Source organism: Cyrtonyx montezumae, unplaced genomic scaffold (assembly GCF_038088225.1).
Source record: "Cyrtonyx montezumae isolate F1298 unplaced genomic scaffold, pur_monq_1.0 scaffold_17, whole genome shotgun sequence".
NCBI lineage: Eukaryota > Metazoa > Chordata > Aves > Galliformes > Odontophoridae > Cyrtonyx > Cyrtonyx montezumae.
Window position 1 is genome coordinate 35,652,805 of NW_027071903.1, and position 14,535 is coordinate 35,667,339.

Genomic DNA, 14,535 nt, shown 5'->3' on the forward strand with positions numbered 1-14,535 from the left:
TCCACCTCTTGCAGTAGCTGCATTAGGGAGCCCAGGCTTAGAGACTATTCCCACATCGCACAGAAAGCCGCTGTGAGAGCAGACGGACTGCACGGGGGCTGCTGCTGCCCTCGCTGTCCGAACCACGGACCAGGCCACGCGCCGTGGGCCGAGGGCAGCAGAGCTCCACGGCAGCAAACCTGCCCGCAGCAAGCCAGGCCTCCCTCAGGGACTCGCCTGCACGGTGCAGTCTGAGGTATTCCTTGTCCATCGCTTGTTTGTGCCACTGCAAGATATCGTCTGTCCAGAGTGCATGCCATCACAATGGTTTAAAGTGTTCTGGATATTAGCAGTTCTTACGTTCTCATCTAGCCAGTCTCTCCGTTTTTGAAAAGATTTCCACTACAGTAGCGTATTACAGAAACGAAAGATAAATGCGGGGTTTTTCTTTCTAAATGAAACTTACATGGATTAAAACTAGAGAATACTTTTAAACAAATATACAGTATGCAGGCAGACGAAGCAGGAAAACGGCCACTCAACTGCATAATAAAAAACTAAGAAAATTTGGCTACTCCCAGGAAAACTATGAAGCGCCTCAACTAAAAGGAATGCATAATGAAACTCTAGTCTAATACAGGTCAAAAGTGTAAAAAGGTTATAAACCTTAACAGGAAAAATAAAAACAACTTTTACTGGCCATTCCTGTTGAAATGAGAATCTCTAAAGTAACAGAAAAGTGGCTACAAACCCACTTAGAGCACCAAACAGAGAGAAAAGAAGAGTCTTTTTTTCAATCTCTGTTATATCATAAAATCCTGTGTTTCTACAGGTCAAACTGCTGGTGGCAGAAACAGAATTCTTTATAAACTGCAGATGTCCTGTACATAAAAAAATCTCATCGGAGTCGCACTAGTTCTAAAGACTTTTCTGCTCTAGCCTACCCACTGCGTTGTACTGTATTGTACTGTTCGTGTTCAATCTCAGATGTACAAAGTCTCTTTCTGTAACCCTTGATTATTGTTGGGCACCAAAGATAAGAAAAGCAAGACGGGGTACAAAAATGCAAAATTTCAACAGTAATGGCAATGTTTTGTTTCAGTCCAAAAGGTTCCTGCATTTTCTCCCCCTCCAGTAATTAGACCGAAGGCTTAATCTGGGGGTAGCAAGTCATGCAAGCGAAATCTGTCCCTGATGTGAGGTCGGACATCTTCATTCTGCAGGGAAAACACAAGTGCAGAGTGAGAAGAACGAACACATCCACAGACCGGGTCACAGCAGGGCCCAGCTCCTAACGCCTGCAACGAACTACAGGAGCCCCACAGAAACAACTGCAGACCATTCCCAGCAATTTTGCAATCCGATTATTTGCACTTTAAGAGTAAAGGTGGCAGCGGGCACTGCTTAGCCTGGATGTCCACAGATTCTCCGTTTCCTTACAATTCGTTTTTCAGCTTCTGATTGAGAGCGCAGCTGGAATCGACACTGCCTCGTGCTATGTGAGTAAGTCCCTGTACCAACTCTCCATCACTGCCTGAAGCAGCACTTTCCAAGAGGCACCCACGACTTCCAGCACTCAGAACCTTCACGTACGTGGTGCTGTTAAAACAACAACCCAATGCACGGGGCTGGGAGCGTGACAAGTAAGGGAGACACACACTTACCAGCTCTACAAGTTTCTCCAGAAATGGAATCAATTTTAGGAGTTCATTGTCATTTTTATCCATGAACCAGCTTTCTATAGGAATCCCATTTGAAAGCTAAAGTGAAAAAAACCATCAACACGTGACTCACACTTAATTCACCCAAAAATGTGACTCGTGAAACAGCATTGCTGGAAAAAACATTTCCAAGCTTGAGTTAATGTGCATTTTTCCTCTAAAGTTTGTCCTAAAAATCGCTCCTGAAATGAATCCCATAAATCACTGCCAAAATTTCCACATCAAAGCTGAAACAGAAGCAGCTGCAGAAGTTCTGGTGCTGGTGCCTCGGGCAGGCTGTGTCTGCACTGCACACGGACACAGCCGTGCACTGGCTGCCGTCGGTGCGAAGGAGGTGACACCAAACTGGCTGCCGTGTTTGGGCTCTGCACCCAACACCGGAGATCACACCCGCACTCCTTGAGCTCTGCAACAGTTACAGTGCCATGCACCTGGAAATCTGTGCCCCTGAGTGCAGCTATAGCACTTACTGTAGGTAATTCTCTGAGTGGGAACCCAACCAGCCCTCTGCTTTAAATGATTGCATTAGCATTACAGAACTAATCCTGCAGAAGCATCCCAGTGGCAGCCTTAGCAGACCTGGCAGTCTCTTGTGAAGCACAACAGGCCGGTGACAGAGTGAGCTCCTTCCACAAGGGGCTCTGCTTACACCTGACTGATTCTCCACAAGGAGCAAGGAAACCTGAGCGACTGGGCTGCTCAACTTAAACTGAAGTTTGCTTTATAAGCTTAAATACAAAGTTAAGCATAAAGCGTAGGTCGAGTTTCACTGTCTTCCTCCGGACAGCTTTTCCCACACCCAAAGCTCTGCTGACGGCAGCACACTCACCTGATAGGCAAAGGCTTGCGGTGAATTGTCAATTATGATCGTTTTTGAAAGATCTCTACCAAGAATGTTTAAATCCTTTATGTAATTTCCTTGTACACAGACACAATGCTCACGGAAAAGTCGATGCCTGTGATTAAATCAGAATACTCATTAATGAGACAGACTGCAACATCCACAGTGCATAGGGAAAAAGAAAAGTTACCGCTGCCCAACGTTACCCATTTTTTCCCCTTCTGAGCACATTTTTAAGGACTGTTCCACACTTTGAGCTTTCTACTGGTAAGACTGCTAGTTAACTTCATTTTATACTGATCTAGTTCTACGGGCAATTGTTTTGTATTTAAGCAGGAAAGCTCAGCTCAGATGCAGCGGACGCCTGTCACTGTGTCTTACTTTCTACCCCTTCGTGCAGATGAACTGACAGAGGGCCCCAAGATACTGAAGCTGTTTTGCACGGCCCAGGAGTCAGCAGTGAGATCTGTGCTCAGAGCACTCCACACCGCGGGAAGCGTCCGAGCGGGCGCTCTCACTGACACTCCCTGTTCCAATTAACCCATTTTCAGTTTTTAGAGCTTGAAAAAAGCCTCCAGGCCAAAACATTCCATCAACTTCTCCCTTTCCAATTAGCATATTCTCTTTTATTACTAATTAACTAATTAGTAAATGGATTGGTAGAATAAAAGAACTCGTTAAGGTAAGCAGGAATAAAACAATTTCATGAAATATTTTTTAACTGCGATGATACGGATCAGCTGCGAACTGGACAGATTTCAGATTCCACAATGAAATATTACAGTGCAGTTTCTTTAAGGCTGCTTGTATATTTAAGTGGAGTTTTTAGAAGCTGTACACAGCATGCTTACTACTTTCATGAAGGGGCTGAGCTCCTCATGTTGCTAAGGAAGAAAATAAGCTGATGCCTCAGCAGCAAATGAATTTATATATAGATTCTGAGTCACACGTGTGGAGTGCCTGGCAAATCACCGTCCAGCTCATGTCAGAGCTCATCGTGTCCTGATGTCAGCTTCTCAGAGCTACAATCGTGCACCACACAAACCTCAGAGAACTCCTGAACATCCTTAGCACACTGCCTGGCTGCCTGGTTGGTTACCTTTCCTGTTCACACCAGTTAAAACTGCAGTCCTCAATCCTAAGTATCAGATCCTTGGAGGAAAAAACGCCACGTTACGGATGCACACGGACTCCTTCTCTGTATGCACCAATGCTGTACTTGTTTGTACATCCTGTGGCTGTGCTTCAAGCAGGCTCAGGTATTGCAAAGATATGACATCGCAGTACTGAAGTTATACAGCCCTAACTACAGACAAGTGCAGTTCTTCGTGCCCTAATGGGAATACCCTATTTAGAATAAATTCCTGAGAGATCCTCTCTCCACTTTCCCTTGAAGCACTCTGCCCTGCAGATGAGGATGACAAAGAAATTCGTGGAGTGAGATTCCTCATGTCTTAAGGCCCTGCTCTTGAGAAACGTTCATCTCTTCCAATCAAAGCTCAGTATTAACAATAGAGATGAAAAATCAAAATAACTTCACTACAAAACTCAAATTCCCTTGTGCTTGAGAATAAGAAATAACATTTGTAAAGAACACTATGTAATTCAGAATTATAAATAATGAATCAAACCTGAACAGTTCATTTTTTATTACGACGTGTATTCCAACGCAGCTAACGCACGTCTTTCATACGTGAAATGCCATTTTCAGTGAGAAGCTCTACCACTGCACTGAGAACAAACAGGTTTGCTTTCTGGCACAAATAAAGACGCCTGCCTCAGTCTCATCACCGAGGCAGAAACTCAACTGCTCCATTTCATTTCTCACTCACTCTCAGACAAGCTGCACATTAGCACCAAGAGTCAGTGCAGTGAGACACAGTGCAACACAGACAGTGTCAGAATCCCTTCCTCACGTCTGCTGGGAAAGAAGGGCTTGTGAGCCTACAACAGGTATGCTTGCCATTTGGGATTTTACCTGACCAGCTGCTTTTTAGGGTCTAGGATATTCAGTAATTTGTCTGCATACACCTTCTTAGAAGCAGTAAAAAGAATGATCTACGGACAAGAGGAGAAAAAAATCATTAGTTTAGATATAACTTAAACTTAGAACATAACTTAAAAATAAAATTCAAAGGCAACACTGAGTTATTTTTACCTCATAAATCTGAGACATACGTTCCAGGAATTCTCGGAAGAACGGCCTTAACCGGACATAAACCTGAAGCAGAGAAGGACTTCATTAAAAGGTCCAAAACATTTCAGCTATCACCTGCACTGTAACATCAACTTGTACTGATTACGTCGAGATGAGTACTATGGATTCAGGAAAAAGCAATACTAATTTCCCACAGAACAATAATTTAATGAAATCGGATTTAAGTCAGCTTGGAGCCTAAGCAGCTGAAAAAGAAAGCATAACGTGGCAAACTTAGGCTGAACCACTTCACTGAAGAATTTGATGATTTAAAAATAAATGCGTTATTTACAATATAAAAGTTAGACAACTTCTCAAGAAAACTGAAACCAGTTGCTTTGACTACACATATGAAACCAGCTTCCAGCAGCTGGGCAGCATCAGCTCAATTACTAGATAATGTGAGCCAGAATAACAATCATCTCCCTAATAACCTCCTGCTACCAAGAGTGAGACACTGAACGAGGAGGTGTCAGAAGTGGTGAAAAAAAAAACCCCAAACAACTGGCTTCAGCTATTTCCAAAGCTCTGTTAGTTCACACACCACCAACAAAGAGCTGTACATACACTCCAATTTATTCCCTGTGAAAAAACAGACTCTGGATACGAGACAGGAAGACAGGGGATGCTGGCACCTCTTCACACTATCACTGAATTCAGAGTACAAGAGCTATGCTGCATGGAGGCTCCTGCGTGGATCCGTGGCTTCAGGGCAGCACCACAGCACGTGTGAGGGCACACCTGGAGCACCCCAGTGAGGGCACGTACTGAAGGGTGAAAATGATAACCTTATTATCACCTTACCTGTCTTTCTGATTCAGACTGCCCACAGACAGATTTGCACGGTTTTGAAAAACATTTCATTAAGGTATTCAGAAAGAAAAGGAAGTGTACAGGGCTTGTAGATAAACCAAGTTAATTTCAGCCTTACCAACTATTTTTTAACAGTCAGTTAGGAATCAGCTTAAATTTCCCTTCAAAAGTTAATGTCCAAAAAGGATCTGCGTTAATTGCACCGAACTATCAAATTTATACAGAGACAGAAGGAAAGAAAGGAGGAGTGGTTTAAATAAATACATATCATTAGCACATGTGGCAACAGATCCTGCTCCTTCAAAGAAAGCATGTATTTCTAGAGCAGTGAAAATGCCATTATTTAGCTTAAAACTGAACACGGCTTTGATTACACTCTTGAAGCATCTGAATTTCCGACTCAAGTTTGCAGAATGAGATTACTGCAGTAACAACAACTGCATTTTGTTCCACACACGGAGCACGTAGCCCTGTCACACGTGGTCACAGCACACAGACACATGCTCTGGTGCAGCCAGCACCTGCTCCCCCCCGCAGCACTGTCAGGGCGCAGGTCTCCCCGGCCTGCCTGGCAGAGCAGCCAGAGGCACAGCCTGTGCTCCATGGGTTTCTGGGCTGCACGTAGCCAGGGCGCTCCCGAAAAGCCAAGTGTCTGCATGCAGAGCTGACAGGCATGTCTTCACACCATATGTCTCCTGAGGCGCTGAAATCTTTGTGAAAATGACATCTCTTTCAGCTCTATTAAGGTAGTGGGGCTTCGCTCAGTCTAGATGAGAGACTTCTCTTACCACCAAGACAAATCTGATGAATTAACTCGCAGTCTCCAGGTGAACCAATGCTAAATAATGTCCAAATCATCTGTGGTTGCAAATTAAGTTGTTTGTTCTGAACACTCTTCCTATATGCAGCGAGGTAGCACAGCCAGCATCTTCTGTAGCTGAACCTCGAGTTTAGAGAAAGCAAGTTCTTTGTTGCAGGTGCAAAGGGACTGTTCTACTTTGTGATTTTCCTGAGCAAACATTTATTATATTGGGACCTACACCTTACTCTTGAAAAGTGGAAGTAAGTCACAGGTCGCTAATGTTTTCACTGCACATGAGGCAGTAGCTGCAAACAGTGGCAGGCAGGGAGGATGATATCTGGTAGGAAGTTTTCTTCAGGAGCTTGATTTCAAGCTGACAAGCCTGTTCTCTGATGGAAGAAATGCAGCTGTCATTCAGAAACAGGCTCTCAAACGTCTCTTCTGCAGACTCTCCTAGCAACGGCAGCAGTAAGCCCTGTGTCAGGATTTCAGCTGCCACTACTACAGAAGCATCCAGCATCTAACTCACTGCTCATTTTAAGCCTGGACTGCGTTCTGTTTGTAACAATGGCCAGCTGAATGACTTCTGAAATCACTCCATTACATCAAAGACCGGTTATGATTGCTCAGGTTCCTCGAGTGTGCACGTTTTCTCTCTTTTTCAGCTTGTTTAGTCTGTGGATTATTACTGCATCTTTTGATGTCTTCTGTTTTAGATTGGTGACACACCCTGGTAAGCATTTATCTATCTTAACACAATGGCTGCCTTAATATCTAAGAAGTTCAGGTATGAACACAAACAAGGAACCCAGGGAAAAGCATTTCATTTTAGATGATGCGTTTCTAAGTCACACTTCATACACACAGGTAATGGCACAGATGGCAAATTCACTGCTCTGCTTTTAGTGGTGTGTGACAGTCTGGCAGAGCAGAAAGGGATGGCATCACCACCTCCAGCCAGAACAGGCTGCAAGAACACAAGTAACCAGAGCAGAATCAAGTGACTAAAGTGACAAGACACATCCAGCACTTCCCCTTTTCTCCTTCAGCTTCTTTTCCTTCGGCATATTCCCCATGTCTTCCCATAAAGTACGACACCTGAGGTTCGAAGCATTCCTGACCTAAGCCCAGACTGCTCTGTGGATGCTGCCCAAGACACCAAAGCCTTTCAGATCCAAAGCAGAGGGCTCTGCAGTTAGTTCAGAGAAACAAAGAGTTCATTAGAAAGGAGAGCCAGAATTCACCAGCACCATCTGCCCCAATCCACTACAGTAACGAAGCGACGAAGTGTCCTTTAGTGACAGCAAGATGGAACACAGTAACCTGCAGTTAACTGCATTCAACTCGCCTGTGTACTTCCAGAACATCCCTGAAGGATCGAAGTGAATCACTCTGTGACAGATCGGAGAGGGTGCATTTAAACTGAAGAACTGAGTGAAACCATCTGCCTTCCATAGGGGCCCAGTGCACGCAAGGCATGCTCCCAGCGTGCTGAGGGACCCCAGGGCCCCACCTGGTGCCCCCCAACGGCAGAAACAAAACACAGCAAGAACCTCCTCACCAAGAAGGAAAACACCAACGAGCAGACACGTTTCTTACTCAGGTAAGCTGCCTGCTGTAAAAAAAGCTAGTTTCCTGTTGGAGAGCAGAAAATTCACTTTTCACAGTCAGATGTGAGGTAGTGCTTCACAGATTTGTTATTTATATAAACTTCAGTTCTGCAAATACTGTATTTTCACTAAGCCCCAAACACAAGCACGGTATAACCTAGAGACTTTTCAACTGAGGAAACTCAGACAAATTTTACAGATCTTTTTTCTTTTTACATGGAAATCAGTGACTTCATGCAACTCACACAGAGATTAAGAAAACCCAGCACATCAGTGCTGGAACTGCACTGTAACTTCTAAGTTAGAAGAACGCTGCTCTACGCTCATGTGAAATGTTCTGTGCACCCCATGGTGAGGGCTGAGAGACAGCTTACAGTCAAGCCCTTCTTTTCAAAACCTTTTCTTAAAAATAGGCTATCACATACAGCCACTGAAATAAGCAGCAACAGAGCTGAGTTCCTCACTGCTCAACTCAAGGCTGGCAAAGTTTAGCTGTGTGTTATAACAGGCCTTCTAAAACACAGTCTGACTCTGCTGCCTCACCCTGCAGTGACTGGTTCTGGAGCCCCTTCTTGAGGAAATACCTGGTTTATCATCAACAAATACTGCAAGAGTACTGCACTGATGCCTTCAGATGGGTAAGAATATCAAAATGATACAAGCTCAGGTTTACTTTGGCATTATTAGTCAGTCTCACTGCAAGGAAAACAAGCCATTCAGACAGAAAAAAGCATACTGAGACAGGTTTTATTCTATCCTAAAAAAGCAGTAATACTTCTGGAAAAACTAATACTTCTGGAAAACCTACATGAAAGTGGCAGGTATTTTGACACTAATGGAAGTATCCTCTGAAATGCATCTTTCACACTAGCAATTGTTTTCAGCTGGCTTATACATAGCAGCCTGCTGACTTAACTTTGCTGAGACCACTTAGCACCTGCTTCTTTGTTGGCAGCTGGAATCACTTCCAAAATGAAGCACAGAGATGGAATTCATACGGTACTATACAGGAGGCAATGGCCAAATTGCTGAAAAAAGACACTGTAAAAGCTGATAAATGGGCACTCACTGACTAGAAGGTCTAAAAAGGGTTCATAACATCAACAAACCTCAACCTGCCCTGCAGGAAGATCATTTGTCTTTCTGCGTATTACACTCTAGTGAAACATGAATTTGATTGTATCTTTAAGATACCTGTCTTGCTTATTATCCGTTACCTAGCAAGAGGTGAATGTTTTCTAAGTTGTCCAGAGTGATATAAAACCAGCTGAACAGAATAATGGACCAGGAGTGTGCTCACAGCCAATGTCTGACTTGCTCAGACCTGCAAGAAGCTACTGTCCCTTTGTAATTCCAAGCTAGGCTCTAGAGAAAGCTCAGACAAAACTTATCCAGGTCCTGCACAGCGCCTGTACCGTACCCGTGTCTGGACACCCCTTGATACAGCACTGTTAAATGAGCATTTAATAATACCACTGTCACTCTTTCCGTTGACTTCAATTTCTTACAGACAATATCCTGCTTCAAGTTCACTCTAATTCAAACATATAAGCACTAAAAAGACTGCAGTTTGGAAAGAAAATACTCAAAATCATACCAAGATCCCTTGAGAGAGAGAAGGGAAAAAAACGAAGCTTTAGTCTTCCTAATCCTGTCAGCAATGTCAAGAACCTCTAAAGAGTTCATCCTAAGGCTCTTTCCAAGCTCAGTCTGAAGCAATCTAAGCATGGCTGTCACCAAATAAGAGATAAGAAATCCATGTTTAAAAATTATTTCAGCTTTTCAGGTTCCAAGGGTTTTTATAAGCAACAGAGAAGAAAAACATTTTTAAAATCAGGAAAAATACCTGGACAAGTGTCCTTTTAAGGTGCCTGATGACTGGCTCACTCTCCAAAGATACTACAGTGGGGTCCAATATCGTGCGAACTACATGGTGGGGAAGCTGATGCTACTCCCAGGTACACCACACAAAAGGACCTGAGAACAACAGCCTGGGTCAGTGCAGCATCTTTTGTAGTTGCTGGAAGAGAGTTCCTCCTTCTCATTCTTGTTCCTCTGGTACGTCAATGTAAAACACACGTAACTAACAATACCTCCTAAAGCAGAACGAAAAACTAAATCTAGCAGTCTTCACAAGACAATCAAAGTCACTCTAAGCACCACGCAGACTCTAGGAGCAAAGAGGTAGACTGGTGAAGGGGACAGTGAGACTAATGATCTAGACAGAAGCTAGTTAATCAGGCTTGGAAGATGTCTTCTTTATAGAAAGAAATGATCAGCCAATGAGAGCTGGTTTTCCATACGAAGGGAAGAAAATTAACAGTCTATGAGAAGCTGCACCCAGAAAATAACACTGGCTAAACTTTCAGTGTTCCTGCCTCCACCTGCTGGCAAGGAGAAATGCTGCTGCTGAAGATTGCTGCTACAAAGACTGTTTACCTTTCTTAGCAATGACTGTTTACAACTGGAATCAGTGACCAACATTACCACATTGTGGCATTAAACAGAGCTCCACAGTATTTCTAACAGAGGATAATCCACCCTGCTGAATTTGACACCTGCAGTTTATAACCCAGAAAGCTGTTAAGTGCCATACGATTACTTATCTCTTCAGACAGGACCATAACAAAGATACACAGCAAGAATGTATATGTTAAATAAAATGAAAGGGTACATACGTAGGTATGCTAATTACCTGGTAAATGACATCTTGAAAAAGAACTGGAAAAGTGAGTGCAGCATCTTCTAACTCATTTAGACTACAGTGCACTAATGTTTCATCCTAGAAAAAAATAGAAGACAGTTCAAAAGTAAGAAAAAATTATGAGAACAACACTGAAAACAAGAGCAGTTGTTTAGATATTCCTTTTAAGGTTTAGCCTGGAAAATGTTCGTGTCAGTGCTGTCCAGACCGAATAAAGAGTTCTTTCATCATTCTTGCATTTTTTTAAACTGTTCTCTTAGAATTGTGCAGTAGTGGTGTAGTTGAAGAAGGCCTTGTATCTTTGCAGTTTATCCTGCTACTCAGTTCAAACACACCACTATCACTCTGAATCAGCTGTACAGTGGTTTGGCCACTAGAGGACACACCAACTGACATCGCTCACGTTAGTGCTCCTGACATCATTAACGGTGTCTGAAAAACATTCCAAAACAGAGACTTAAAGACATTATTCTAAAGACAAATTTATTTTCTATGAGCGTTTTAAAAAGTGGCCAAACAATAACGTAATAATTAAAAGATTCATTCCTGCTCCATTTTGATGCAAAGCATGTGAAGCTGAATTTTCCTATTTACTAAAACAGAAATCAGCTGCTACTTATCTCCTGCTTTGCTCTGCGTTTCTAAAGATACTCACCAAGTCTAAAACTAATGAAAATTCTGGTGTGCTTCTGGTTTTCAGTGGAAGAGCTGGCTTCCTGTTAAGCTGTTCTTCTGTTAGAGGTGGAACATGCTTGATGAAATAGTATCTGGAAAGAACACAGATTTTGTTGTGGAAATGCATACACGTTATTAAACCGGTGTTGTGTCAGCCCAAATAAATACTTCAAAACACTTAAGGCCACACAAGAAATAATTTAAACAAAAAACCACGAATGTATCAATACGTAGCTGCTTTAAGTTCAAAGATTTTGGAATTCATTACCATAAAAGAAAAAATGGAGCAACTCAAATAATAATTTATTAATCCAATATCCCACGTGATCGTTTTTATACTTCAAGTACAAATATCAGCACTTACGGATCAAAGACTTCCCAGTCTTCTTCGTAGGTGGCTTCTGCATGAGCTGATGAGTAGCCACTGTCTGGAGATACTGGTGCTAAAATTCAATGAAAATGTCCAAAACAAAAATAAAACAAACAAAAAAATAACACAAGAGCTAGTCTTATTAGTGAAGTTTTTAAAAGGGAGAATTTGCATTTTATACACGAGTGCTTCAAACAGTGCTACCAGCATTGTCAGGATCTAGCAAAGATTTAGGTAACTGTGAAGTATTTGATGTGGGCCCTGAATTCTATGGACACCATTTTTGCCCAAAAAGATGTCTTCTGAAGAAAGCGTGGATGATTAATATGGGATGTTTATGTTCTTATTCATCCCAAGATATTACTCTAGTGTAAGATACTAAAATGTCACAATTCGTGATCAGCAAGTCTAGGGTATCGTTTTTAATGTGTGCGTGAAGGGGAGCAAGCAGTAATAAAAGTGTCCTTCAGTGCCTGTTTTCATTCGAAGAAGTGTTATGAAGTTAACTAAGTTATGCTGCAAACAGATGAGATTTGCAAAAGCTGTGTCTCTGATGCATCAAAATGTTCTGCCTGCTGAACATAAACACTGCTAATACTGTTTATGAGCTCCAAGCAAATGTGAAATATTCATATATAGAAAACACAGGAACTAGGGCTCCCCTAAGGATGCTAATTACCTACAGCTCCAAAACAAGCATGCTTTTCTTACCTGTAAGTGGTGGCAGGTCACGATCATTTGTTTCTTCTACTTCTTCTAAACCATTGTTGACAGCAGATCTGACCTGCACTGCTTGGCTAGTGTAAGCTGCTCCATTGGTTGATGTTGCAGTACTCGTAGTAATCTCATCTACCTGCTCCATATCAAGCTGTTTGACGATTTCTTCGGCCTCAACAGCTTGTCCTGGAGAATCCGATCCTGACGTTCCTGAATTAAGATTTCAGCACACACAGTCATTATCTTCATGCTGAGGTACCTAACAGAATACTGACCACCATTATTAAACACCAAAGAAGTGCTTTGGAGTAGAAGATAGCTTTATCTGATTCAGTTTCCAAAAATAAGAACCGGAAGAACCACGACAAATGCCTGTTTCAGACAAAGAGCTTAGTATATTATTTTATTCTTCCAATAAGAAGTACAGAATAAATGTTCTAATGAATATTAACTTACTCTTTCTTTTATTAATAATAACCCTTCTAAGAATTGGGAAGGAGGTCTTTTCCAATAGCAGTAACTTTTGGTTTGTAAATCAGAATGAAAGTGTACTGCCACTAAAAGCAACATTTTCTTATTAAAAAAAAAAACAACCAACATCATTCTGAGCTTTAACACTTTGGGCTTTCAAAGAAGGCTTACCATTTTTATTTGCTGGTGAAAAAAAATTGAAGACGGGGGAAAATATGGTTCCCAGTAAAGTAGTTCGTGGGGGACTGCCAGTGGCAGGATTATCTTCCAATTTCCCATTTTGCTTTACGTGTTGGTTCGTCATTTCGTAACTTCCAGCTTCTGTAAAACAAAAGTTATGAAGTACCACGCTGCTGTTCTTCAGTTACAGCCTTCCTTATACTGCTATTATTTCCACTACAGGAAAAACAAAAGGCCATCTTTCAAAATCATCTTATTCTTCACATTTCAAATAAGGAAGTAGTAATTATTCTTACGAATTATCTTTTGGGTGAAGCATGAATAGAAGCCTTACACGTGCTTGATAATGGCAGACAGTTTCTAAAATGCAGCACGCCCATCACAACAAATGCACACAAATGCAATTATAAAGTAAAATAATTCTTAGCTGTTATCAAAGACAACAAAAAAGTCAGAATTAAATAAATCCTCTTGTTACAACAACACACCACATAACAAGGTTTTCTAGAAATGTGCACGTGAAGTACATCCTGCAACTAAGAACTGCTGTCTCATGGATGAGATCCAAGACATGATTCCGAGCCCGAAACAAAAGAGAAGCTGTTTACTTTGCAGTAACAAGTCTTTGAGATGTCTGTCCATATGGACACAACCAAACGCATTTTGTGCACATGAGCTGAGAACTCAGCTAAGCCTGATGGAGCTGCACAAGTACTTCACACTTCTTGTCGTTTTTACATAAAACGTAGGGTGTGTGAGCAGCAACTGAGCGCTCTGCTGGTGCTGAATGTCTCCACTAAGAACTTCATATGGTTACGATAGTAACATGCACTCAGCTCTACGTGCATAGCTCACACTGAGGCACTCAAGGAAACAGATCCTCTCCCACCTTTAAGCAGTCTGCGTCACACTGCGAGTGAGAACACACCCATTATCACTCAGACAAAAAAAAAATTGATTAGCACCAGTAAATACTCCTACAGTCATCTTACACAGACATCTGACAAATAACTGAGCAGGTAACTCTCACCCTGTAACCCTCCCATCGCTGAAGGCACTCATTTGGAGCTACTGATTTTAAAAACCTTGTTGGAGTATGAAATTGGCAGACAGCAGACAATGGATTCCAAAGTTGTTGGAACACTGACAGGCAGCACAAACACATGAAGATTTGTTTCCTTAGGAAAAGAAGTCTAAAAAATGTGGTGTTGGGGGCTTGCTTTTTTCTTTTAGCCGGATCTGGAACCGCAGCTGACACTTCAATTTTCATTGAATATTTTATCTAACAGAAGTATCTCAGCCTGTCATCATCAGAGGTACTAAAAAGACAATTTTCACAGTGAGGCAATGAAAACTGCGACAGGGGAACCTCCACCCTTTGATATAATCAGGACCAGGCTCTGAGGAACCTTCTGGAACTTCCATCAGGGCTCTCCTCAATCTGACGGACCTTGC

The 14,535-nt window shown here is 42.2% G+C and overlaps 1 protein-coding gene across 2 annotated transcripts in view; it reads right to left on the reverse strand.

The window, feature by feature from the left end:
• Positions 1 to 421: 421 nt before the first annotated feature.
• The window catches only part of CTDSPL2 (CTD small phosphatase like 2), a 30,680-nt gene continuing 16,566 nt past the window's right edge, over positions 422 to 14,535 (reverse strand). For both annotated transcript variants that reach the window (XM_065734129.1, XM_065734130.1), the window contains exons 4-13: positions 13,072 to 13,221; positions 12,424 to 12,639; positions 11,707 to 11,785; positions 11,323 to 11,434; positions 10,659 to 10,745; positions 4,700 to 4,762; positions 4,520 to 4,599; positions 2,530 to 2,656; positions 1,644 to 1,739; positions 422 to 1,196 (exon numbers count right to left, since the gene is read on the reverse strand). In XM_065734129.1, the coding sequence (XP_065590201.1) occupies positions 1,131 to 1,196; positions 1,644 to 1,739; positions 2,530 to 2,656; positions 4,520 to 4,599; positions 4,700 to 4,762; positions 10,659 to 10,745; positions 11,323 to 11,434; positions 11,707 to 11,785; positions 12,424 to 12,639; positions 13,072 to 13,221 (1,076 nt within the window). In that variant the 3' untranslated portion in view covers positions 422 to 1,130. The remainder of the gene's footprint in view (positions 1,197 to 1,643; positions 1,740 to 2,529; positions 2,657 to 4,519; positions 4,600 to 4,699; positions 4,763 to 10,658; positions 10,746 to 11,322; positions 11,435 to 11,706; positions 11,786 to 12,423; positions 12,640 to 13,071; positions 13,222 to 14,535) is intronic.